General features: G+C 42.5%; 12 protein-coding genes across 12 annotated transcripts; 4 read left to right on the top strand and 8 right to left on the bottom strand.

The window, feature by feature from the left end:
- Window positions 1-824: 824 nt before the first annotated feature.
- V1512DRAFT_258707 (uncharacterized protein) lies at window positions 825-1,520 on the top strand. Its single transcript, XM_066915492.1, has 2 exons — window positions 825-1,111; window positions 1,157-1,520. The coding sequence occupies exons 1-2, from the start codon at window positions 859-861 to the stop codon at window positions 1,309-1,311; spliced, it is 408 nt and encodes a 135-aa protein (XP_066773873.1). The 5' UTR covers window positions 825-858; the 3' UTR covers window positions 1,312-1,520.
- Window positions 1,355-4,048, bottom strand: V1512DRAFT_258705 (Endonuclease/exonuclease/phosphatase). Its single transcript, XM_066915491.1, has 2 exons — window positions 1,564-4,048; window positions 1,355-1,519 (listed from the first exon to the last, which is right to left on the bottom strand). Exons 1-2 carry the CDS (start codon window positions 3,986-3,988, stop codon window positions 1,416-1,418), a joined length of 2,529 nt encoding a protein of 842 aa, XP_066773872.1. The 5' UTR covers window positions 3,989-4,048; the 3' UTR covers window positions 1,355-1,415.
- A 95-nt stretch (window positions 4,049-4,143) lies between these two features.
- On the bottom strand, window positions 4,144-5,088 carry V1512DRAFT_258704 (uncharacterized protein). Its single transcript, XM_066915490.1, has one exon. It carries the CDS (start codon window positions 5,041-5,043, stop codon window positions 4,201-4,203), a length of 843 nt encoding a protein of 280 aa, XP_066773871.1. The 5' UTR covers window positions 5,044-5,088; the 3' UTR covers window positions 4,144-4,200.
- A 12-nt stretch (window positions 5,089-5,100) lies between these two features.
- V1512DRAFT_289608 (uncharacterized protein) lies at window positions 5,101-6,530 on the top strand. Its single transcript, XM_066918183.1, has 2 exons — window positions 5,101-5,257; window positions 5,302-6,530. The coding sequence occupies exons 1-2, from the start codon at window positions 5,205-5,207 to the stop codon at window positions 6,500-6,502; spliced, it is 1,254 nt and encodes a 417-aa protein (XP_066773870.1). The 5' UTR covers window positions 5,101-5,204; the 3' UTR covers window positions 6,503-6,530.
- V1512DRAFT_269864 (UV radiation resistance protein and autophagy-related subunit 14-domain-containing protein) lies at window positions 6,517-7,587 on the bottom strand (the record flags this gene model as incomplete). Its single annotated transcript, XM_066917588.1, has 1 exon — window positions 6,517-7,587. The coding sequence occupies one exon, from the start codon at window positions 7,585-7,587 to the stop codon at window positions 6,517-6,519; it is 1,071 nt and encodes a 356-aa protein (XP_066773869.1).
- A 1,254-nt stretch (window positions 7,588-8,841) lies between these two features.
- V1512DRAFT_202184 (Peroxin 13, N-terminal region-domain-containing protein) lies at window positions 8,842-9,498 on the top strand (the record flags this gene model as incomplete). Its single annotated transcript, XM_066913250.1, has 1 exon — window positions 8,842-9,498. One exon carries the CDS (start codon window positions 8,842-8,844, stop codon window positions 9,496-9,498), a length of 657 nt encoding a protein of 218 aa, XP_066773868.1.
- Window positions 9,499-9,541: 43 nt separating this feature from the next.
- Window positions 9,542-9,864, bottom strand: V1512DRAFT_258700 (uncharacterized protein). Its single transcript, XM_066915489.1, has one exon. The coding sequence runs from the start codon at window positions 9,815-9,817 to the stop codon at window positions 9,548-9,550; it is 270 nt and encodes an 89-aa protein (XP_066773867.1). The 5' UTR covers window positions 9,818-9,864; the 3' UTR covers window positions 9,542-9,547.
- Window positions 9,865-10,202: 338 nt separating this feature from the next.
- On the bottom strand, window positions 10,203-11,913 carry V1512DRAFT_258698 (putative TOS1-like glycosyl hydrolase-domain-containing protein). Its single transcript, XM_066915488.1, has one exon. The coding sequence runs from the start codon at window positions 11,825-11,827 to the stop codon at window positions 10,289-10,291; it is 1,539 nt and encodes a 512-aa protein (XP_066773866.1). The 5' UTR covers window positions 11,828-11,913; the 3' UTR covers window positions 10,203-10,288.
- A 2,166-nt stretch (window positions 11,914-14,079) lies between these two features.
- Window positions 14,080-17,605, bottom strand: V1512DRAFT_274339 (tRNA synthetases class I-domain-containing protein). Its single transcript, XM_066917773.1, has 5 exons — window positions 17,468-17,605; window positions 17,329-17,416; window positions 17,222-17,280; window positions 17,070-17,175; window positions 14,080-17,022 (listed from the first exon to the last, which is right to left on the bottom strand). Exons 2-5 carry the CDS (start codon window positions 17,390-17,392, stop codon window positions 14,114-14,116), a joined length of 3,138 nt encoding a protein of 1,045 aa, XP_066773865.1. The 5' UTR covers window positions 17,393-17,416; window positions 17,468-17,605; the 3' UTR covers window positions 14,080-14,113.
- A 94-nt stretch (window positions 17,606-17,699) lies between these two features.
- V1512DRAFT_258692 (kinase-like domain-containing protein) lies at window positions 17,700-19,408 on the bottom strand. Its single transcript, XM_066915487.1, has 4 exons — window positions 18,901-19,408; window positions 18,613-18,848; window positions 18,453-18,563; window positions 17,700-18,406 (listed from the first exon to the last, which is right to left on the bottom strand). The coding sequence occupies exons 1-4, from the start codon at window positions 18,977-18,979 to the stop codon at window positions 17,786-17,788; spliced, it is 1,047 nt and encodes a 348-aa protein (XP_066773864.1). The 5' UTR covers window positions 18,980-19,408; the 3' UTR covers window positions 17,700-17,785.
- V1512DRAFT_274337 (muts domain V-domain-containing protein) lies at window positions 19,041-22,692 on the top strand. The gene is made up of 16 exons (XM_066917772.1): window positions 19,041-19,544; window positions 19,589-19,678; window positions 19,729-19,964; window positions 20,008-20,120; window positions 20,161-20,285; window positions 20,333-20,580; window positions 20,627-20,704; window positions 20,749-20,808; window positions 20,858-21,209; window positions 21,255-21,351; window positions 21,394-21,483; window positions 21,526-21,750; window positions 21,796-21,989; window positions 22,041-22,281; window positions 22,330-22,468; window positions 22,515-22,692. Exons 1-16 carry the CDS (start codon window positions 19,238-19,240, stop codon window positions 22,614-22,616), a joined length of 2,697 nt encoding a protein of 898 aa, XP_066773863.1. The 5' UTR covers window positions 19,041-19,237; the 3' UTR covers window positions 22,617-22,692.
- On the bottom strand, window positions 22,628-24,797 carry V1512DRAFT_258682 (Sas10 C-terminal domain-containing protein). Its single transcript, XM_066915486.1, has 4 exons — window positions 24,631-24,797; window positions 24,525-24,581; window positions 24,059-24,479; window positions 22,628-24,005 (listed from the first exon to the last, which is right to left on the bottom strand). Exons 1-4 carry the CDS (start codon window positions 24,707-24,709, stop codon window positions 22,688-22,690), a joined length of 1,875 nt encoding a protein of 624 aa, XP_066773862.1. The 5' UTR covers window positions 24,710-24,797; the 3' UTR covers window positions 22,628-22,687.
- Between the last annotated feature and the right edge of the window lie 88 nt (window positions 24,798-24,885).

The following is a 24,885-nucleotide window of genomic DNA, read 5'->3' as shown; positions in this document are numbered from 1 at the left end:
CAATATTTTCAATACTGCGCATTCGCGAATTCTGTGGCTGCTCACACAACTCCGATATGCATTAAACTGTGATGCATTATCTCTATTGAGCTTTAAATAAGAGTAAAACCCACTCATACCAGTTTATAATGTCTCGGACTTTCAACTTTGTCGTATTATCGAAGTTTAATTCGTTCTTGGATCCGTTGGCTTGCATTTTTTAGTGATTTAAGTTATGCAAACTTGCATTAGCTTTGGCTGCCCCGTGCTATCGTTAACGCCCTTGCGCTCGGATCCTCCGAAATATGACAGCACCGCCATGTTTAACCCATAAATTTGCTTTGTAATTCGGCACTGCTTTAATTGCAGATCTTGAATCTCGTAATCAAATCTCTCAAATGACTGAAAGATAGAAGATATGCCAGAAGCTGAGGCTACAGAAGGCATATTTACAAGCACTTTTCACAGCCTCGAGCGGGTCTTACGATATCGCCTAAAAACATTTGGAGCAACCAAAACTCCAGGTCTGTTAACCTGTAAACAGTTAGTTCCCGCCCGCTTTTAGTAGCCAACGCGGGCCAAGACTGTTTGCTGAATTGGACTTGTCTGTGTATAATCTGCTTTTCGCCAATGTGACATGCACTTCTAAAGTTTCTTGGCACTATCTTCTAAAAAATGTTGAACTGATAGCAAAAACATTAAAGTATTGTCTTAAAAATTAAACTTCAGATTTCGCAGTTAAGCACCGACGTCCTAACTTGTAGCCACTAAACCCTTGCTAAATAGACACTGAGCCGCGCAGACATTAAAATTTCGAAAAAATTTACAGAAAACTCCCAATATACTGAACACTGAAATATACAATCAACCACACCAATAATGCCATCAAAGAATTCAATTAACAAGCCCAAGCTTGCTGTCAGACAGGCCCGGAAGTCTGTGCAGGGCCAGCAAAGACGTATTAGACGGGTTTTTGCTACCACTACCAAGGTAACTGGAATATATAAGCCAGATAGTGTCATTCGAGGACGGGTTTTATCGAAAAAGCAAGCGCGAAAAAATTATCGCAACTTGCGCTACTTTGCCCAGAAAGGCTTGATTGAGCTCGCTACCGATGAAGATGCTATGACAGGTTAGTAAGCTGTTTTGAAGTATCACTATATATCTAACATATTAGACTCTGTGTCAAGAACTCAAACGAAAAAGGAAGAAAGAGCCAGATTATTTGCCATTAAAGACGAAATTCGCGCTCAAAAGCTAGACGCAGATATGGAAATATCTTCAACTGGCAAGGGCACTACTCTCGGTGGTCCGCCACAGCTGTCTCGGTAAAAAAGAGTTACAAGGAATTTGGCGTTCACATGATTTAGTTGGATTACCGTTAAAAATCTGTATCATTACTTATTATTTTATACGTGATATATGTAACACTATGCCTAGCCAATGAAGGCTTTAAAAAACTCCATTCTTTTCACTTTATGTCGTGTCCTGATCTTGCCGCTTCTAGGTATTCTTACCAGAACCTTGTCAAACATGTCCACTAGCCAAGTTAGATTAGAAATTTAGACTAGCCATACAACCTACGTATTAAGTCAAAGTCAATGACGGAACGCTTAACTTCTCGCAAAAAGGAAGCAATGTAAATCAAAGTGTTTACATTTACCCTTGGTATGACTTCAAATATCACCTGAACGCCGTTCTTGCCCTGCAACAGAGTGTCGTAAGCCGATTCGGGAATCACTCCACCGACAACAAACTGTAGCAATAGCAAAAACTGTTCGGCCACTGAATGAACACCCTTATTACCATCGCTTGCTAAGGAGTCAAGCACGGTGACGTCAAAGTCCTCACCCTTATCAAGCCAGTCGCGAACTAACTGGCCTACAATCTCGTCGCCAGGCCGTCGAAAAACATCTTTGGTAATTCGAGTTGACAAATAGTCCACGCACTTCCAAATTTCCCGTGGAATGTTAAGTTGGGGTCCTGCTTGATCAGAGATACCATTAACTGCACCAGATGGCTTTCTAATCATATCATCTAAAGATGCTCCAAAACACGATGGCGCCACATCACCGCCTATTGAAATAAAGTAGTCTTGACGGTTAACAATTCGCAAAATAAAAATTTCTGCTATTTTGCTTGTCAGTGGCGGCACAATAAACTTTACTCGTATAGTCTGTGTCACACCAGGCGGCAGTATTCCATCAAGTCTATTGAAAGTAAGTAAAGTTCCTTCAACTGGCTCAATTTCCCAAGCAATCTGTGTATTCCCAGAGTTTCGGAACTTGACATTCTGATTCACAGTCGAAAATACTTTTAAATCTGAAATCTCGTACTCTGTTTGCTCTACTTCAGCTCTTGGCCTCGACTCGTTCTCTCGGGCATCCATGTCATGCAGCAGTCGCTTCACAAGCTCACCCCGCTTGTCAACGTCAATTAGCATTGTACGCAGCTCAAAAGATGCGACTATCGGCTTGTGATCAGACGAAATGTAGTGCGCCATTGGCTCATAGTCTAGCTGTGCAAGCGAAGGATAAGGCGTGTAAAGAATGCGATCCGTGTATGCGGGCACTCTAGCTTTTTCGCTAGTATCAAAAGTGTTGGTTCCAATATCGTACTTATACGTCGGAGGAAATGAAATAGGCCCCTCTTGAAATCCAATTAGTACCAGACCGTCTTTGATTTCATTACGAAGTTGGTCCCAAAATAACAACGCGTCATAGTCGCTTTTGCTCACAAGCAGTTCGACATCGTTCCTGTCCATTGATAGTCTGTAATTGAGATCGCCCATAACAAAAACTATTGAGTTCATTTGTCGTTCTGGTCCAACTTGGTCGCTGTTGATAGTTACTGCTGTTGTTGCGGTCATACCAGTTGAGACCGAAGTTGTTGCTGCTTTGTCTTCTGAATCAACTGAAGCAGGCGTTATAGACTGCTTCTCTTCAGTAGGCGTGGTCGCGTTGTCGTCGTTCATATCAAGGTCTAAAAATCGTCCGTCAAGTTCGTCGAGTAACTCACCATTTTGATATAATAATTCTGTTCTGTTTTTCCCCCCATTGCGTGGCTTGCAACATAGTTTTCCATTGAAGATCGGCAACTTCAGTCGGCGTTCCAGCTCATTCATTTCCCACCTTCTGCGTTCAAGAGCTTGCATATTGATTCCAGATGACAGATGCATGTTTATAACAGCAATCTCAACGCCATCACTTCCTGTAATTGGATTTGCACCAAGCATAAACTTAATGCATACCGCGCCTTTATTTCCCCAATATCCAAAAACACCAGTACCCGCAGAAGAGATCTCAAGATCTGTGATCTGAGAGGCTAGTTTTCGATGTGAGAACATAAGCAGAACCATACCAAGCAGCTCTGAAGAAGCTATATGAACGGATGACGAACCAAGAGCTTCAGTTATTTGTTTTATCCATCTTGAAATAGTGACTTGATTAGCAGACAAAGTAGTAGGTGAAAGCGGATCTGCCTCTTGCAGTGCGACAAAATATATTTCCAAATCTTGCAATTGCTCTGCCCCATCACTCTCATTCGATCCAAAAAATAGCGGTCTGAGATCTTCTCCTATGATTTCTCCATGCAAATTCCAAGTCACAAGTCTTATCGAGACAACTTTTTCCTCAAAGAATGCCGTTTTCTCACGTACTAGACCAGCAGTAACATAATCTGAATTTAAGGGGTCTGGAAACGCCGATACACGTGAGATTGGGACCTGCTCTTCCAGAGCAGCAAGAGCGGATCTCCAAGCCAGCACAAACTCAGCTAATTCTGCGGCATTTTCTTTTGATATAAAGCCGATGTCATTTTCCTGAAACTTCAAAGTAAGTAAGTCTGAATCATCAGCACTCTCATCTATAGAGATTGTGTCATGGACAGTCAGATCAATTAGCTGACTTGCAACGCTTCCAATTTCCGAGAGACGGTATGCTGCTTGATGTGCTGAATCAGCCGGCGTAAATGAAATAGTATGTGAACTAGTAGTAAGGACCAAAGCCATTTGTTTTTTATGTGAATTGGCAACTTTTTAGCACAACAAAGTGATATACCACGAATTTACAAGCTGCGCGACCGAGACGCTGCAACGAGACTGCTGCGAACTGTGGTGAGCCGCAGTGGCTGCCGTTTCCGTCCGAGCCGCGCGCAATTTGCCCATGACTATAATTTATTGTTCGATATTACTATATTCGGAAATACCACACATATATTTTGTTATGCTGAAAGTACAAACTTCTTAACAGCTTGAGAAAACAATTTGTCCAAAACTCCATTTCCATTTGCGGCGTTCACGTCATCGGCATCAATATCAACCGTATCTATTGATACACTCTCGGACTTGTGATCTCTCACAAGTTCTTCCACATCTTCCCGGTCATCTTCTGCGTATATCCATAAACCGTAAACATCAGGTTGTGTATCGCTCTCGTCCTCGTATCCAATCTCCCACCGTTCTGTAGCACCTGGCACAGATCGCATCATCATGAAGTCGCCCGGTCGTTCGACATCAGTCACATCTCGTAATTTAATCATAAAATTTTTGACAGAGTGCCGGTTCAAAATCATCAATGCATAATCTTCTTCGTTTCTCGTATCGCTGGGACGGGTATATATGAACAAAACACCTTGACAGCTCAGCTTCTCCCAGGCCCCAGTGTCCGGCACAAATTTGTATAAAACAGCATGAGGACTAGTATATTTAATTTCGTTCAATAGTGGGTCATGCCTTCGTAATACCATATAGTTCATTCCTTCTGTAGAATCGTGAGTATAAGGATGGATTACGTGATCCTGAGTTTCATGAGATTCTATCGATAAATCTGAAGAGCTATATGCGTGCTTTTGTAACGACAGTAAAAAAGCATTGTTTTTACCAATCTCGACCTGTTTCTGATTTTGCTGAGGTGCAAAGAATTGCTGTGGATGGTCGATGGGTGGCTGAGTTGGCGGTCTAATCATATTCAAAATTGACTGGGCTCCTATTTGACGTAAGTTCAACGTAGAGGATTCTGGCACGTTGAAACCATTCAAAGCCATTTGCGGTTGCCAACTGTGCATTCGGTCGGCTAATAGTTGATGAATTGCTATGCTGGTTGCTTGTGGATGATGAGTATGTCGCAATTATATCAAGAATTATATGTTACCCGGATCAATTACTTTTAAACACTACGCCAAACTGCCAAAAGCATCACGACTTTCAAGCCCATTCATAACACCAAATGAATGAGAGCGACGACATTCTCGCTCAGCTGGCTGGATTGGCCTCTCCACAGTAAGTTTAACAAGTACTTTATTTTTAATATATTAATCCTTCAGGGATGTGCCACGGTCAGAATCCCCTGATGCGTTGGGAGATATGGATGCTCTCTCTGCCAGATTCGCAAAGTTGTTTAATCGGGCACCCGTTTTAAGTGCACGCCCGACAAAAAATGATGATGACGTTGATGACATTGATCCGAAGGTATATTTATCAGAAACATTGAAAGATGAAGAAACGATGAAAGAAGAACACAAATGGAAAGAGTTAAATGACAATGAATTCGAACAGGCAATGGCTGAAATGAGTCAAAAAAGTTGGGAATTGAATGATGATGAGCTCAGGGAGCTGAGTATTCTGGAAAGTTCTGTTGTTGTTGATCTAGTAAATGGGGATCGCATGAAAGGTATAGCCGACGATTTGAATGAAGCTAGGACATTTACAAGTAGCATGGCAGAAACTACTGTTCATGAAAAATCACTGAATAAAGATGCTCAGAACGAACTAGTTGAGGCATTAAAACTGATGGCGTCATTGGAATATCTACATAGCGCGGAAGGATCAGACCGCAAGCAATTAGACACAAGCGAAAGGACACGAAGTACATGTGACAGCAATTTTCCAACAACTGCAGACAAACAAGCGCTGATTGCTGAGCAGTCATTGGCAAGCCAGGTAAATGAAGAAGAGAAAGACCTTGCAGAGCAGGCAGATCGGTTAGTAAAGACATACTCGTCTTTAGCTAGTTTGGATGGACCTCAGAGCACTACAATGGACACTATTCTCCACAGTGATGACGAGAAAGGGTCAGATGTAGAAGCAGATGTGCTTGTTGACATGTACGTACGTCTAGCGAGTGACGATGAAACCGAAGACAAGAAGCCAGACGGCAATAATGACGAAAATGGCAGAGACGAAGATTTGTTTGCACGACTACAATCTCTAAGCTCACCCTCCACTGCTTTGGTTTCGAACCTAGCTCCCGATACAACCAGCGAATTAAATTTGTCAGCACAGTCAAGTCAGATAAGTCACCTTACAGACACTCCGCCATCGAAAGGAAAGATTTCCGCTAAGTTAAGGGAAGATGCAGAGCTTGGGTGCTGTATGTGTTCAGATGACGTCGAATACAAGTGTTTTGGCTGCGAGAAATTGGACGAAGATTATTTGTATTGTGGCAAGTGTTTTATGTTGACTCACCTGAGCGAACAGGCAGGATTTGATGAGCGCAGTCATCGCTACGAAAACTTTCATTTGTAAATAGATTAAATTACTCAAGAAACCTTTTTTGGTCGCCTTCTTATATCAGTCCAAGGCTCATCGAACTCGGCTTGGTCTTCAACAAACACGACGTCGTCGGATTGAATATTGCCTTCTGACTCAACGAATTGCCACTCTGCCCATGCTTTCCGGTGAGAGTCCATTTTATTGTGCTTGCGCAATGCCACTAGAACTACTGTTGGGTCCAAAATCACGCCATTGCATTCACTTGAGGAATGCAGTCTTCGCCACAGCAACTTGCCCACATCCAGCCAAGCATTGGTGTCCTCCACACAATCGTCTTGAATTCCACATAAATAAGCAATGTTGCACACTAACAGTGCAAGTCCTTCAACGAAATGGTCAAGTTCTGTGTGGGAATGAGATCTTTTAAGAAGAGACTCCAATCTTGCTGACACAGTCAGCTTTCGAACAGCACTGCGTTTAGATATTGCCAGTGGTGCAAATGTGAGGGTATAAGGCAGATCAGCGTTCAAATACCGCGCTAGTAAAGTAATCAGAAGACACAAATTGTGTAAAGCAGCAGCAAGGCTTCGATGTGAAAAAGATGAAATATCCCCTAATACAGGGACTTCGCAATTGCGAATACTGAATCGTGGAGGGGGAGTAACTCTCATTAAAGTCAGAAGATCTCGTAGAACTACCGCACGCTGCTCTCGAAGTTTCTTTTGAACGGTCTGAAGTTGCAAATAAGCAGAATCACGAGACTGTTTGAACTTTGTAAGTTGCCGAGTATGAGCATTTCGAAGAGCTGTACTGGACTGAGTCAAGGCTACCGTGCTTGTTTGCATATCTCGTTTGAACGTGGCTGATTTAATCTTCAGCCTTGTAACAGCAACTCGCGAGTCTGACAAAGCATCATTTAACTCATTCATCTTGATTCTTTCACCCGAGAGTTTTGCTGAAGCAGTGAGTCCGATATATGGCTCGACAGCCTCTGATGCGACAAGCCTAGCAGTATGAGCGGTAAGCAGATCTAGTTGAAAAGAAAGAGTTTGATGAGCGGCACATCTTGGACAAGTCAATGCTGGATCTAACCTTAGACAGTATCCACATCTGCGCATTATCCAGGTCTTTCCGTCAACAATGTATGTAGAGTTGCTAAAAGGTAGTGTTGGAAGGCTGTTTGCAGTTGAAATGGTTGGGAGTAATTAATTAGAACCCTAACCTTGGAATATCATTAATGTCGCGATTGAACGCGTCTTTGGTATGGCGATACCATCAACAAAAGAGCTAAAATGAGTGAAATTGATGAACAAGAAATTGCGCAACAGTATAGAGCAATTTTGAATGCTGGCCAACATGCTCATAATGTAGTTTACGCCGATTTCAAGCAGTTTGCTGACTCAGTTGCGGCCTGGACTGCCGCGTCTGCCCAGTTTGACAATTTACGCGCCCGCAAAAGGATACGAACTAAATTGCAGTGGATCAGCGCAAAAGATGAGGAAGTTGAAAGTATTCGAACTGAGCTATTCGCCTGCGTTGAAGCGGTTAAGTCGGCGCTCTCTCTGTTGCGTACTGTTGATCGCACTCTCAACTAGCACAAACAATTTTATTGCTATTCTGACCAATTCTCACTAATTAACTGCTTTGTTTAGTTTATTGCTAACTAATGTACCTAACCAAAATCATTTTAGAAATCAAAATTACATAATACATTAATATTACATAATAAATTAATAATAGCTAACGGTTAGGGTAACGTTTTGCCTCGGTAATTCTCCCCGCCACTGATCAAAGCTCAAGTTTTTCAGATCCTTTGGCCTACAAACCCAGCAATAATGTCGTCTGTACCCCCGCGACCGAAACCGTGGGAGCAGAAACAAGGCGGATCGCAGGTCCAGGCGCCGGTGCTTCCGCCCGTGTCTTCTTCTTCGTCCGCTACAGCCTCTACAGATCATACTACTGGGAGCAGTAGAAACAGCAGCACGGCAAGACCAGGGTCGCAGGCGACTCCGAACTTGCCTACACGATCAGGCGCGATGCAGCAACAGCAACAACTACAACAACCACAACCACAACAACAACAACAACAACAACAACAACAACAACAACAACAACAACAACAACAACAACAACAACAACCGCAACCACAACTTCAGCAGCAACAACAGCTGGCACCATCTTACAACTCATATGGTAGCTACAATCCATACGGATCGTACCGGCAACCATATGGCGCTCAACCATACTCAGGATACAACTCATTTTCTCCGTACAACAGTTATTCATCACCTTACTCCCGAATGTATGCTGGAGTATCTGGTATGCCTGGACAACAGCCGTATCTTGAAAATCCCACAACAGCAGCTTTTCAAATGCTTGAAGCGGTCGTTGGTGCTTTCGGTGGATTTGCACAAATGCTGGAGTCAACATACATGGCAACACACTCATCATTTTTCGCTATGGTTGGAGTTGCGGAGCAAATTACAGCATTGCGCAAGCATATTTTCGCGTCTGCTAGCGTCGGCGTATTGGCACTATGGCGAGTGCTGGTTAAGATCTGGCGTCGTCTTACAGGTCGAGGTTCTCACAGAATTGAAGTCAACATGAGTGAGTTTAAAAAATTTCAAAGCTCAAGCCCGGACACTCCAGGGGTGTCAATGTGGCCGCTTGCAGTGTTTTTGGCTGCTGTTCTCGGCGGGCCTTACCTGATGACAAAATTGATTAGAGCTATTGCTTCACGACAAGAGCCTGATCAGATGCGGCTGTCGGGGCATGATGCTGCTATGCTAGCTAATGACGACGGCGATGAGAGTGTGATTGACCCGGCTAAATTAGAATTCTGCAGAGCAGTCTACGATTTTGTGCCTCAGTCAGATATTGAGCTCGGATTTTCAAAGGGAGAGATTATAGCTATTTTAGCAAAGGATGAAAACATTGAGCCGGCATGGTGGCGTGGTCGAGTCAGAGATGGCAGGATGGGGTATTTCCCATCAAATTACGTTGAGCTTATAAAGAGAAATATCAAGTAATAATCATACAATCAACTAGCAATTCATTTGTGTAAAGTAGAGAGTGGTATTATGCCAGCATAAGAACAGTAGCAGTGAGCAGAATAATGCACGTCATGATGCTTGTAACAGAAGCAGATGCCGAAGATGCAGTCACCGGATTAGAGGGGCCAGTAGAATTCGATGCGTCTTGCAAAGTGGAATTTGTCGCATTGGTTGAGTTCCACAGCGAGGTTGCGTTCATGTCTATTTGAACATGTCGCTTCTCACGTTCATGGGACAAGGCGTAGACTTGAGCAGCAGCAGCAAGAGCCACAACAATAACAGGAGTAAACTTCATTTTTGATTTTTATGTTTCACAGTTCAAAAATATAGATTGTAACAGAGACACAGCGGAGTACACGAATTTCAGTTAAACTGGAGTTTGGATGCCGTCGGTTTGCCAACATATATACACAAAACCCTTTTATTACAGTTTTGCTTGAGCAAAGGGGTACAAGACCCATGAGACGCGTCTCAAGTACAACCCGGTATGGAGATGGCTGGGTCGTCCAGCCACATTCCGATAGCTTCGCGCTAATATCAAAATAGATAAACGGCCGCATTAGGACCGCGGCAAGCCATTGTCTTTCCGAATTTGTCGACGCGCTCTGTTCGCGTGTGTGGACATATTTGAAAAGCAGCCCTAGCCCAATAAAAACATAAACAGCATTATTTAATGAGAATAAATAATAATACACTTCTAAATTACAATTTTACAAACAAATTATTACAAAACACCAAATCCCAAAACCAAAAAATACAAAAAAATTTATGACGCAATCGACACGATCGTCGATGAGATAGCAAGCCAACCTGCAATCACATCAGCAGCAATGCTAGATCCAAAATCAGTCGCATCGTCAAGCTGGATCAATCGAATAGCCTTGTCACTGCCGTCGAAAATGACTGCAGCCTTCATTGTAGATTCGGTAGGGCGGGTAAAATAATCGCCAGTACCACCACCCCCGTAATTCGTGTTTGTTCCTTGCCATGTGTGCAAGTGTGACGTTAGATAGTCTGAACCACTTGACAGTACTTCAAACGCATCAAACTCACCACATCCAGTAGTCCAGCACGAGCACGATCCATACTGTGATGTCCTTGGAACTTTTCCGTTCAAAAACCACACTGCGGGCATGTCGGCGTTGAATCCGGCAGAAGCATCCGATGGCATACTGAATTCAAGCAGGAACAACTTCATGTCACCACCAAACCCATAGTAAGCTGGAATTCCGTCCCGGTAGTATCCACAGTTGGCGTTATTACATGAAGTATCACTAAATACAATAACCTCTGTGTTTGATGGAATCAACACGTCGCCAAGAATCTGTGAATTAGCAGCAGCGGTTTGTCCGTCAGTATTGCAGTACGACAGTGAGTTGCCCCAGCAAGAAGACCAAACACCTGATCCGTTTGAGCCACCGAGGTTGTTCATAAAAGTCAAACCGTTTGAGATTCCAGATTCAGCATTGTAATATCCAACCTGACCCCAATCACTGGTTGAAATGACGGTTTCAGTTGCTGTAGCGCTAGAGCTCGTACTCGTCGTGGTCGATTCAGCAGAAGTAGTAATGTACATAAATGTCGAGGAAGGTTCACTTGACACAGCGGGTTCGATGACAGAATCAGGTGGAGGAGTGGCTGAAGTGGTGAACATTGGACCCACACTGACGACAGTAGTAGGAGCTCCAGTGGTCAAAATAATCTCCGATGTAGGGGTCGCTCCTGCTTCTTCAGGTACTTTAACGACAGCAAGTGAAGTCGTTTCAAGAGCCGCATCAGACGAATAAACAATTGATTCGGTAGAAATGGTAGTCGGACTAGGCTCGGCCGTGCTAATGACACTCTCATCGGGATTGTAATATACAGTTTGGTACATTGTCACAACTTCAGTGACAAGTGCAACAGCGCGCTTTTCGTGTCTGGCATGTCTTTTATGCTGATGATGAGCATGTCTTTTTTCCAATGAATGCTCGTGAATCTGCTCATGATCGTCGATGCTTCGCTTCTCAGGATTGCTACCGGAGGTATAAACCGCAATCTGTTTAATTCTCATTGGACCTCTGAAATGTAATGACACATCTTCATTAAGAGGTGCCAGTGGACCAGAGAATGAGACTGGAGCAGTCTCACATTGACAATTGTCCATTGATGTCACATCATTATAAGAGCCAGAGAAGCCAACGTTATCATATGCAACGGCAGATACGTCGTCACAATAGTAATTTCCGCCCATGAAAGTACAGTCAGCAGTCGTGGTAGACGCGACTGCTAATAAAGCAAGAATAAATTGATGCCAACGAGGCATTGTGTTGAAAGAGTGACTAAAAAGAACAAAAAAAGAGAACGAGTGAGTGAAGTGAGTGCGGAAAAAAAAAAGAAAGAGAAAGAGGAATTCGGGCTGAAGAAGAAGACGAAGAAAGGGGTGTTTGTAGGACTGTTCGAGCGACGCGTGGAATGTGGCGCGGTAGATGTTACCAGATTTGCTGAACAAGTGGCAGTGCATTAGCCATATTGAGACGTGCACGGATCTCCTTCGAATGCACCATGCTAACCGCATATAGTAAGCGAAATGTCATTTGAGACGCGCCGGGAAATTATTGCAATCTCAATTTTAAAATTATAGGTTCGATTTTCATTGTTGTGCCTTATTGTGCTTTTATGAATTATTATTGAAGTAGAGTGAATACAGTTTGAGCGCGTTGTAGAGCAATGTTGGCAGCGTTTGCAAGTGCCTCTTTGTTCTGAGCAACCGAGCTGAGTTCAGTAAGAGAAATTGCACGTTCTAAATCGGCGTTTCTAGTGTACTTCTGTTAGCAGTCAAAATGAGTAAAAAGACACGACAATCCTTACATGTGCACACAAGTCTGTAATATTCGCTGTAATTCTAATATGATTCGTTCTTGCTCTGGCGACAAACTGTGTGTCTGATTAATATATACCACGTGTTTTATTACAAGTACATACTCCATTATGCGTTGGTGTTGTGGTCTATTTTGTTTTGAATTGATGTAACACGACGCGTTTCGTGATGCCGAGTGAAATCCAGGGCGTGGAATGTTACAGAAATTGCAAGGTTAGGGTTGGACACTGGTTGCCCTGTCGATGAGGATTGTTTACTTTCTATTGGCAATCACGCTTCACTTCACTTCACTTCACTTGCTTCTCCGGGATATCTGTTAACTATTTGTGTTCATATTCGAGTTTTATTACTGTGAATCACTGAAAAGTTAAGTGTTTTCTTCTGTTCGCCTCAAATTTGATTGCTCTCCGGCTGGGCTCGGACAGAGGTCGCTCGCGATACTTCGTGTTACTCTGTGCAACAAATCATTCTCATATCTATAAATCTGCTATTGCTATTTTTTTCTGTTCTCTTTCTTATTTGTAACTGGTCCTCGCTCAATTACATAAAATGTGGTCTCCTCGTACTCCATCAAAGATTAAATTGACAGCTCAAGACGTTCGTGATTACGATCTTCACAAACGATCAAGTAGCGGCTCACACTCAAAATCTGGCTCATCGTCATTGTCATCCTCATCGACCTCATCCGTATTCTCAATGCCTTCTGGTGGCCATTCTTCACGCTCCGGATCTTCAAAACCTGCAGGATCTAACTATCCTTTGGCTAGATCTGCAAATCGTTAATTGAATTACATATGTTAGACTTGTAGCTTTTACTTTCTTTTCGCTTGTATTCATCTTCGCTGTTTAAGTTTATCCTCGCATTACTGTATAATACAAAAAGTTGCTTATACTTGTCATTTTGTAAATCACGTGAATGCTATCCGCTCCAAAATCATTGTCAAATCAATCTACGTTTTCGAATAACAGAGCGCAATGGATTGTAAGTAAATAAACGCTTATCAATGATAATTTCTAAATAATCAACTAGTTAACTCAATATCTCCTGTCCACTTGATTGATCCAAGTCTTGGTTCAATAAACGTGCATGACCTTCAAGCAATCGAAATTAACTCTACATCAGATTTACAGGATCAAACCTCCAACTTGCCCCACTTTCAGCTCGATCTTAATCAAACTTTTCCTTCAAAAGATGCTCTTTTACTTCATTTGAACAGATACGCAGTCTCTTCCGGTTTCCGCCTATCACGCACGTCGTCTAAGCCTGAACATATTCGAATTCAATGCTGGAAACGTTCAAAAACATCGAAATATCGGCGCACTGATGATCCAGACAAGCGTCGTGCAAGTTATGGTAACACACGATCGACAGACTGTCCTTTTTATTTGAATTGTTGGCACAATAAAAAGTCTGGCTGCTGGTACATCAAGTCTTCCGCTCTATTGCATAATCATGCGTTTGCACAAGATTTGATCTCACAGAAGTCACTCACGTCAGAAGAAAAATCTTTACTACGAGATCTGAGCTACGCTGGACCGGAGCTCACAAGAGGTTTACCGTTAAAAATCATAAATGCCAAAAGGCGCGAGCGTGGTATCCCTGATGTCGACCCTAAACTGGTGTCAAACTGTTTGACCCGGTTCCGTCAGCAGCGCTCAGAGTCAAATACGAGCAGCAGCAACAATAATACTAGTACTAGCAACGATCAAGCAGATATATAATACTACACTCTAAACTCTAAGATTCTCGAAATTCTGAATCATACTCTTCAAACTCTCAATCTCGCTTTCGTACGTCTCCAGCTTTAACTTATTCATCTCTTGAATCTCGGTCTTGGCCTTTGTCGAATAGTCTTTGCTCGACATAGTCTTCTCAATACCTGCCTTGCCGGCAATAGCCCGGTTAAGCTTGGTCTCGGTCTTCTTGATCTCGGCGTCAACATCAATCTCGCCCTTGAGCAAAACCCCTACTGTCAAGTCCTTCGAAATCACAGACTGCACAACTCCCTCTGGCATAGCCTCGTCCGCTGACATAAGGTCAATAGACTCATAATTCTTAATCAGCGCACGAATACTGCTTGTTTGCGCAAGAACAGTCTCCTTGTCGCCTTCAATCGCGCATTGGACGTAGATCTTGCCGCCCTTCAGAATATTATACTGTGCCAACAGTGATCGAGCTCCCTTGACAACACTGAAAACCAAGTCGTAGGCAGCAACTGCGCTGCTATCGTCAAGATCTTCTCGGAATGTAGGGTACTTCGCCTTAACAATGGTAACTGTCTTATCTCCAGTTCGGCGTGGGATACGTTGCCATAGCTCCTCCGTAATGAACGGCATGAACGGGTGGATCAGCTTCAACGCACCATCCAAGCATGTGTACAAAGTGTCCCGTGCCGACTTTTGTTCTTCAACTGTACCTTCCAAAATCAACGACTTTGAATTTTCAATATATACATCGCACAGCTCATATATCCAGAAGTTGTAAATCGCAGATGTAGAGCCGAAGAAATCCCGTCTTTCTAGCGCTTCGCTCGAGAGCTTGGCTGCTTCGCTAAATTTGTGCAAAATCCACTTCTCTACAAGTGACTCCTGGCCAGTCATCTTGATTTCCGCCGGTGGAACATAGTCATCTCCAAGTCTCAACAACGCAAACTTGGTTGCCTGGTAGATCTTATTACAGAACTTACGGTATCCCTCAACACGTAAAATATCAAGGTTTATGTCGCGGCCACCCGTGGTATATGCACACAATGCAAATCTCATCGCATCTGTACCGCATTCCGGAATACCATTCGGAAAACTTAATCTCTGTCCCTCTTCGGCTTTTGCAACCTCACGCGGGTCAAGGTTACCTTCTTTCAATCGTGCAATAAGCGCGTCAAGCGGAATACCAGTCGTCACATCGAGCGGATCAATAACATTACCCAGAGACTTTGACATCTTTCGGCCTTGAGCATCTCGTACAAGCGAGTGTAGGTAAATCTCTCTGAACGGAACCTGGCCAGTTAACTTCAATCCCATCATGGCCATACGTGCAACCCAAAAAAACATGATATCCCAACCAGTCTCCAGCATTGACATTGGGTAAAAATCTTTGAGGTCCTTTGTTTCTTTGGGCCAGCCTAAGGTAGAAAATGGCCACAGTCCAGAAGAAAACCAAGTGTCCAACACATCTTCATCCCACTCAAGAGTAAACTTAGTATCAGGGAACTTGGCTACAGCCTTAACACGTGCCTCCTCTTCATTCTCAGCCGCAACCCACCACTTGTCTTCGACTCTGTCCTGGTCAACTCCGTCAATCTTGACGAAGTAGACAGGGCATCGATGGCCCCACCACAATTGACGCGAGACACACCAATCCTGAATGTTCTCCATCCAGTAGTAGTAATCCTGCTCAAAAATTTTGGGCTCCAAAATCATGTCACCATTCTTAACGGCATCAAGAGCGGCCTTGCCCATCTCCTTCTGGCGAACCCACCACTGCGGCTTCATGACAGGTTCAATGACATCGTTCGACTTTGCACAACGCGGAATTGTCATCTCGTTATCTTTCTTGTCTACAAACAGTCCCTTTTCTGTCAATTTTTCGATAACAAGCTTACGTGCATCAAATCGCTTTGTGCCTGCCCATTCGCCGCAGTTGGCATTCAATGTACCATCATCGTTCAGAATATTGATGAACTCAAGATTGTGACGTTTACCGGTTGCGTAATCATTCATGTCGTGGGCAGGCGTAATCTTGACTGCACCAGTACCGAATTCCATGTCAACAGCCTCAGCGTCAGTCACAATAGGCAGCTTGCGGTCTAAAAACGGATGCTCAACAAACTTGCCATGCAAATGAGTGTATCGCTTATCGTCGGGATGAACCGCTACCGCAGTATCACCAAAAATGGTCTCGGGACGGGTGGTAGCTACGATCAGCTTCTCACCGGTGCCTTCAACAACATACGCAAACGACGAAATGATACCAAACTCAACCGGCTCATCATATCCTGGTACGGAAAGTAGAGTACGGCCCTTAATGTCCTTATTCTCAACCTCCAAATTTGAGAGTGTCGTATTCAGAGCAACGCACCAGTTGACAAGGCGGTTGTCACGATATATAATACCTTCCTCAAAAAAATCAATGAATGTCTTGCGAACAGCCCTGGACAGGTTTTCATCCAAAGTAAAAGCCTCACGGGACCAATCATATGACGCACCCAGTCGCTTGGACTGATTTTTGATACGGCTGTGGTAGGTTTCCTTCCACTCCCAAACCAGATCAACAAATTTCTCACGGCCCAGATCATGTCTAGTCTGCCTTCTCCTGTTCCATAACATTTTTTCAACAACAGACTGCGTACTAATTCCAGCGTGATCAAAGCCAGGTAAATACAAAACTGTCTTCCCCCGCATTCGCTCCCATCTGATCAAAGCATCCTGAATCGAGACGGTGAGCGCGTGTCCAATGTGAAGCGCACCAGTAATGTTCGGAGGTGGGGCAGGAATAGTGAACAAACCTTCCGATTTAATTGACCCATCAGCGGCAAACTCTGGCTCAAAAAATCCTTCTTTCTCCCACCATTCGTACCATGCAGATTCGACAGCCTGGGCGTTATATGACTTCAGTGCCGGAGAGTTTAAATCCTGAAGGACTGCGTAGATTAGCTCTGCTGACTTTCTAGCAGCAAGTTAAACGCACCTTTCTTTTCTCCCAATTTAGTGAGTTCTACATATTGCGGAACTTCCTCTTTTGAGGATTTCTTCTCGGTAGACTTAGTCTTTTCGGAGGACTTGTTTGCTTGTTTCTGTCCAATTAATATAAAGAGCTGAAAGCTGTTAAATCCAACACACCTTCTTCTCCTTAGCAAGAAATTTCGCCATTTTTTCCTCCTTCTTACGTTCTTTCTCCACTAAACAAATTAGACCAAAATAAATGCAAAGCGTCACGACTAACGCACACTCCTTCGCCGTCTTTGGCTTTAACTCTTCGGAGACGATAGGCACAGCTGCATTAGTAGCCATTGTGCGTGATAGATGATTCTTAAACTACATCGATAGTAAGTATTTGATCAATACCATACATAACACGAATCGTACTAAGAAAGTAACAGATTTATTAGAATATCCAATTAACTGTGGACGAATACGTCGCAAACTAATTGAGAGAATGGACGACGTGACGGAACAAGATCAGGACTTGAGCACACAAATTAAATGCTCAACTTTTGTGGGTTCGATGAGTCTTAAAAAATACTATCGTAATTTCACAATTTCTCATATACACTAAACCCTTAGTTTACAGTTACAAATTAGTCTGTTCAATCTGTTATTTCGTCTGATACAATGCATTTTACATTTACAATAATAAGCTCAAGCTGAACTACAACAAAAAAAGCTATTTATGCACCACAATTATTACTCTGATTCCGATTGACCTTGCAGCTGCGCCTCTTGCTTTACTTTTTCTTCGTGCTCTTTCCTGATAGGCGCGAAGTAATCATGCTCCATGGCTTCTTTCGCAGTCAATCTTTCTTGATGATCATATCGAAGAAGATGATCAATAAAATCTAAAGCTTCTGGCGAAATATACTTCTGATTATCACTGGTCACAAACCTCTGCCACGGCTTTCGTGCAAACCGCCCTATGAGTTCATCATATTGTGGATCAAGTTCAATATCGTACTTTTCAAGGTAGGCATTCAAACTGTCTGTTCCCAAAACCCTTGCAATCTTCACCAACTGGTCAGTGTTAGAGTTTCCATGGAAAAATGGCTCCTTTCGGAAAATCATTGATGCGTACATGGCTCCAAGTGACCACATATCAAGCGAGTAGTCATATTCCTGGAAATCAACTAAAAGCTCTGGGCCCTTAAAGTATCTTGAAGCAACTCGTACGTTATACTCTTGACCAGCATGGTAAAACTCCGCAAGACCCCAATCAATCAATCTAAGCGTTCTCTTTTCGTGGTCAATCATGATGTTGTGAGGCTTCACGTCACGGTGCATAATTCCTTTCGAATGGCAGAAGTCAAGAGCCTAGATTTGATTAAATTCCGAGCATATAGTATACTTACAAACGTACCTTCAGCAACTCATAAATATAATAGCGAATATCGTAATCAGTAAATCGAGGGTACAAAATCCGAAAATCGATGTTGTTAATGCATTCAAAAATTAAAGAAGGAGTCCGACTCTGATTACAATTAATATCTTTTGTTTAGCAATCTGATTGAACTGCTCACCTGACTATCTCTCACAATGTCATACAAATGAATAATGTTGGGACCACCGGCCAGGTTTTGTAAGATTTTGACTTCTCTTTTAATTTTTTTCTTTTTCACAGGCTTCAAGACTTTGATAACGCATTTCGCTTGATTCGAAATGTTGAACCCTTCAAATACTTCAGAGTACTTTCCTCGCCCAACCTTTTTGACAATCTCGTAATTTTCTATTTCTCCCCATTGTATTTGAAACAAGTCTATAATAATCAGCAAACCACTTGTCAAAACTTTAGCTATTATATGACAAACCATAGTCTGAGTAAGACGGTGGCATCCGCGAGTTGACATATGCGTATGTCCGCGCGATGGAGTTGCTGGGGGCTGACATGAACACCACCGCTTTTTTTTTCGAGACTGATTACAAAATAGCTGAAGTTTTATGATAAGATCCGAACTGGACTATCGTCAAATCAACACAAGAATTGAGTGTAAAGCAAATCCTGAGCGGCGACAGCCAGACCTGACAGAACAAGTTCATAAGCCAATCTTTACTTTAGACGTTTATGCTATAGCAAAAGCGTGCTGCATTTAGTACATTTAATCACGTTTTATGCATGTATGTCAATAATCACGACGCGTCCATCGCATGGATCTTACTTTAATAGTTACATCTTCAGACATGAGTAGATCTTTATTTTTTGAAGCCGAGAACGATGATGTTACTGAACCTGGATATGATGAGAGTGCAAATATAAATGATCCAGACGTGACTGCAACCACTTCAGAAAGTTCAAACTCTCGGGTAGTGATTCTTGCAATCAACTACAAATCATCCTATTTAGGGTGGGCTTATTACGATCAAGCTGAAAGTAAAATATGTGTAGCAGAAGACATGCTTACGAATGCGGCGTTAGTGGAGAGATACCACGCTAACTGGTGGATTATTGAGAATTGTACTTGTTCTGATCTCGATCGGACTTCTTTCTAACGCGCGTAGTAATCTACCAAATTAAGCCAACAATAGTACTGCTTTCTGCAAGAATAGACGAATCTGTTGAGCAAGTTGTGGAATCAAGGAATGGTGGCTGTATGTACCTAAACAAGGCCGGTTCTTTACCTTTTGCTAAATCGCAGAAGTTCGTGTTGACATGCGACCAACGGCCGAATTTTCTGTTAGATCAGCAATCAATCGATTAACAGCAATCAATACTGCTCGTCTGTCTGATCAAATTTCTGTAGACTTTATCATTCCTGATGATGATAACGATGGTATGCAAGATCTAAATGCTGGCATCGGCATCAACTACGGTTCGAAATCACAAGTTGCCTTGCTTGATCTGTCGTGCCGCATTAATCTTGACGAGGAAGTGTCTGTTAGTATATTGTTCCTGTGGTTTGTAAAGACTGAGAAGCCAGGTGGGGTGTGCTGGTGCGGTCGTGTCCTACGCTCAAAAGATCATGGTGGTTCAAACCGGACTTTATTCAAACGAGCAAACGCTTCGTGTCAACAGTATCGAAAGATTTGGCGTGTAAGAATATTTTTTGCTTTGAGTTAGTACTTATGTCAAGTAACGACGTCATGTTTATAAACAGCGACACGATTAACGCTCTCCGGATATTTGACGACGAAAGTCACCCGAACTTTCACACCTACGGCAGTGACAATATCCGAAAAGAGGGTTTAAGTCTTTTTGGTAACTTACTGTTTTTGTTCTTGGATCTGATCGTGTTTAATAAATAGGGATTATAAACTCCACAGTGACTCCATTTGGTAATCATCTCTTGAAGTCCTGGTTTATGAGACCTTCATGCTCAATGCAAGTGATATCAAATCGACACGACGCAATCTCGCTCTTTATTACACAAGACAACTTGCATATAGCTGAGACCTTAAAGTACTGTTTAAAGCCGATTAAGAACATTCCCCATATTGTCTCCCATTTGGGAATGGGAAAAGCTACTCTCGCTGAATGGAAGTCAGTTTTAAATGTCGGTGCTAGATTCTTTTCATTTTTCATATTGGTTGACTAAAAAGTTTTCTTTTCAATGCTTGAAAATTAGGAGCACTCTTGCGGATTTTACCGAAATACCAGACATTGAATTAATTCATGAAGTGAGTTAGTCAGTTTCATTCTGTATCTGTATCTGATGTTTGAGATTATGCAAACCTTTGATAGCAGCCTGTTAAGGGAAGTATGCGAAATGATTGGTAATACGGTAACTTACACGGCTCTGATTTGTATCTACATTTGTTTACAGTTGAAAGATTGATTTTGATATCTCTCAAGTCGAGAACAGAATTGTTGTACAGACCAGCGTTGACCCTGATCTGGACAATTTGAAGTCAAAGTACGATTCCATTGAGGATGTTCTTAGCAAAGTAGCCACTCGAATGTCAGTTGATCTTCCTGATTTTCTGGCAGAGGCACTAAATATCCTATACTACCCACAACTGGGTTATCTTGTTGTTATATCTTTAGACCCGGAATCGGGCGAGCCAAAGTATGTTGATGACAGCTGGAAATATCAGTTCAAATCAGAATCTCGCGCCTATTTTAAGTGCGATGAAGTTCGACAGCTCGATGAAACATTTGGTGATCTTTACGGCATGATTTGCGGTAAGCCTGGTTGCTATTGCGTGTATACTTACTAAAAGCGAAAAGATCTCGAGATCGAATTGATTCACGGCTTACAAGTTGAAATATTGAGATTTGCCGATGTCTTACTCGCGTGTTGCAAGTGGACTGCTGAGCTGGACTGGTATTATATTTTTTTTTTTAAGGCGTAATTTAATCGCAGCAGCATTCTCGCTTTGGCTGATGCCGCGCGAATTTATCGTTATCATCGGCCAATTATGACGCAAAGCAATGTCATCGAGATTAAGAACGGACGGTATGCATTCTGTAATTTGAATTGTTGTGTTCTAATGGCAAGTCACCCTCTATATGAGCTAGCTGTGCAATCATTTGTTGAGAATGATACCTACATTTCTAGCATAATAAATCATTATGACACCACGAAAGATGACACCAAAGCTGATAGATCTTCAGAAGAATTCCAGCGTCCGTCAGTAGTATTATTGACTGGGGCTAACTTTTCGGGAAAATCAGTATATCTTAAACAAGTTGCTCTGATTGTGTTTATGGCCCATATTGGAAGGTAAGTCCGTTTGCAATCTGCTTTTATATATTGACTTCTCAAAAGTTTTGTACCTGCTGAGTTTGCCAGAATTGGTATTACTGACAAGATTCTGACAAGAGTGGTTACTCGTGAGACTGTTTCCAAGGAACAGAGTACATTTATGGTTGATTTGCAGCAAGTTTCTGCTGCTCTTCAACTCTGCACGAACAGAAGTCTTTGTATTATCGATGAATTTGGAAAAGGCACCGAATCAAGTGGTATTAAGTTTACTGTGCTCACTTATTTGGTCTAGAATGACTCATATGCAGACGGTGCTGGCTTATTTGGTGCTCTTGTTGAGTACCTTATGTCTCCGGAATCCGGAAAGCCTAAAGTTTTAGCTTCAACGCATTTTCATGAGTTATTTGAAAATGATGTTCTACAAATCGTCCCTGGGCTAGCGTTGATGCACATGCAGGTGCTTGTGGATGAGGACAAACAAGTCGAGGACAAAATTACGTACTTGTATCACCTGATGCCAGGTAGATCGTCGTCCAGCTACGGTATCATGTAAGGTTCAATTTGACGTGACGAGACTCTTGGATTAACACGGAGCAGTTGTGCAGCCTTGAATGGTGTTCCAGCAGACGTTGTAGCTCGCGCTGAAGTATTTGCTGAGATGATGGCAAAGGGAGAAGACATTGCTGCTATATGCTCAAAGCTCTCTGAAAAAGAAGTTGAAGATTTAGAACAGGCAGTCTGTAAAAATCAGAGAGGTTTGAGAGACTTGTTAACATAAATAGGAACATGTTGCCAGAAGATTTCTTCAAGAGAGTTTTGGCAATCAACTGGAGCAAAGCAAGGTTCCAGCTCAGGGGAAGCTTAAACGAATTTTGTTTGACTAACGCAAGCTGAAGATCGCTGAACTGCTAGCTACATATTTCTAATTATTACAATAAATTTTGCTTTGGACTATCTATCGGAACTTTGTACTCCTACTAATGTTCTTCTTAATACCCGTTCTCTCACCAGTATATGGACCCTCAGGTTTCTTGTACACTTGCTTCATTGATGCAAGTTTTTTCTTTGCCTTTTCGTATTTCTTGCGCTTCTTCACACGTGAATTGCGACTGTCCTTGTTCCGCTTTGGAGTGAGCCCTTTGTTTTTAAGAATCTGGTAGTTAATTGCGCGTTTGCCGTCTTGACCAACTTCCTTCTCAAAATCTTTGAGTTTTCCATCTCGCGCAGCCTTCTTCAACGATATTCTTAAGTCTTCAATGTCGACTTTCTTCTGAAGTTTAGTTGATTTGACCATGTCATAATAGTCTTTTTCAGAACCACTGCCGTTGGCATCGTTTAAACTTGCCACGGGTTTTTCACCATCGAAGTGATCGACTGGCTGATCCGGCCCATCTGAGCCGTCAAGATAATCTTCGTCTCCTTCGACTGCTTTAGATTGACCTCGCATCTGCGCCAGCTGAGAAAGACGCGTCTGTCGCTCTTTTTCACGTTCACGATAGGGCAAGTCAGCGTCACCAGCAAAGTGCTCTTTGCGAAGTCGAGATTTTTTGTCAATCTTGGATGTATAAAATCTGAGGGTTTTTCGTTTGATGATTTTGTCATCCAGATCGACCTGATCGAGAGCAGAAACGTCGGCAAAATCATTCGCTGTCGACGGCGAAATCTTCTTCTTTTTTGATAGCGGAATAGCGGAAATATCAAGATCAAGATCAAGCATTGTATCGTCCAATCTGGTCGTTCTTTGTGAGCGCTTACGCTTAGGCAATGTGGCTTTTTGTAAATCGGCAAAGCTTGGCCCTTCGACATTTTCAATCTCAGATTCCTCTTGTTCTTCCTTCGCACACGTTTCCTTTAAGTCGTCTTCCTGCTCCTTGTTCGAATCGTCCGAGTAGACTAGCTCAGGAAGAAATGTTTTTTCTGATACTGTATCTGAGTCAGGAATATGGGAAATTCTCTGCCAATACCGTCTAAGTACTAGTATATGATTCATGACTTGATTATCACGCACCACATCTTCATCGAATGTTTCGTCGCAAAAGAGTGTGAAGTATGCGCTGATGGAGGCCAAATAGCTCGACAATGCAACAAACTTCACCGAGCTGATGCTGGAGTTTGCTGCAGATTCTGTCATTTTATCATATACCGCAAGGAGCTCTGTAAACTCCTTTGATAAAGGAAAAACTTCGGGATTTCGGGATCTTAGCAGTTGAAGCTTTTCTGGCTGTGAAAGTTGGCTGATGTCTTGTTTTGGGATTACTTCCTTGACTGCAATTCTGCAAACAGTTAGTCACAAACGATAGTTTAAACCTATAACCAAAGAGCATACAAAAACTTTTCATTCTCTAATGCTGCAGCATCTTTCATTTCGTCTTCAAAATCACCCAAGAAATCACTGGTATTCATATCAGCCAACACTTTTTGTTGAATCTTAACAGCGGTTTCTTCTTCTTCTTTTGCATCTTCCTCTTCGCTAATTTCGTTTGCATCATAATACGCTCTAGCTGACTGACCCCAACCGGTAAGTTCATCGTCTTCAACGTATTTTTGCTGTATTCCTCTCCAGTCATCGTCGTCATCGCTGTCTACTTTGGCTTCGGCAGTTTTCAAATTACGACCCTCTTTCTTTGGCTTAGACGGAGATTTCTTGAGTTCTTCTTCAACTTCAGATTCGCTATCTTGTTCATCGCCATCGTCGGATTCTTCCGCCTCCCTGACCTCTAGAACCTCTTCATCACTGGCTTCAAGATCTAGAAATTTAACATTCAAAAAATCATTTAAAAATCAAAACGTACCTTGAAATTGCAGGCTTGAATCGTCACCTAGCAGAATCTTTTCTCGTTGTTCATGAACTAGGTCTAGTGAGCTTCTAGCATCATGTTTTTTTCAGTTATTACTTACACTGATCAACTTCGTCGTGCTCCATACCGTCCCAAGTATCAGCTAGAGCACTCTTCCTGGAGAGAGTTCTTCCTGCCATTATTCAGGCTCGTCTACTCAAAAGTTTGGTAATGTCAGTGAAATGTTAATTGAATCAAAATTGGGAACAGCAAAAAATTATGTTTGAGCCGCATCAATTTTGCTTTTAAGCTTTATTAATATGGCATCGAAACTTTATTCACAAGCGTTAATTGCCCAGTTGTGGTAGTGGAATAA

This window comes from Lipomyces arxii, assembly GCF_038497795.1.
Source record: "Lipomyces arxii strain Phaff 12-163 unplaced genomic scaffold V1512scaffold_2, whole genome shotgun sequence".
Classification (NCBI taxonomy): Eukaryota; Fungi; Ascomycota; class Lipomycetes; order Lipomycetales; family Lipomycetaceae; genus Lipomyces; species Lipomyces arxii.
The sequence above is the reverse complement of the archived record's forward strand: the minus strand, read 5'-3'. Positions and strand labels throughout refer to the sequence as shown.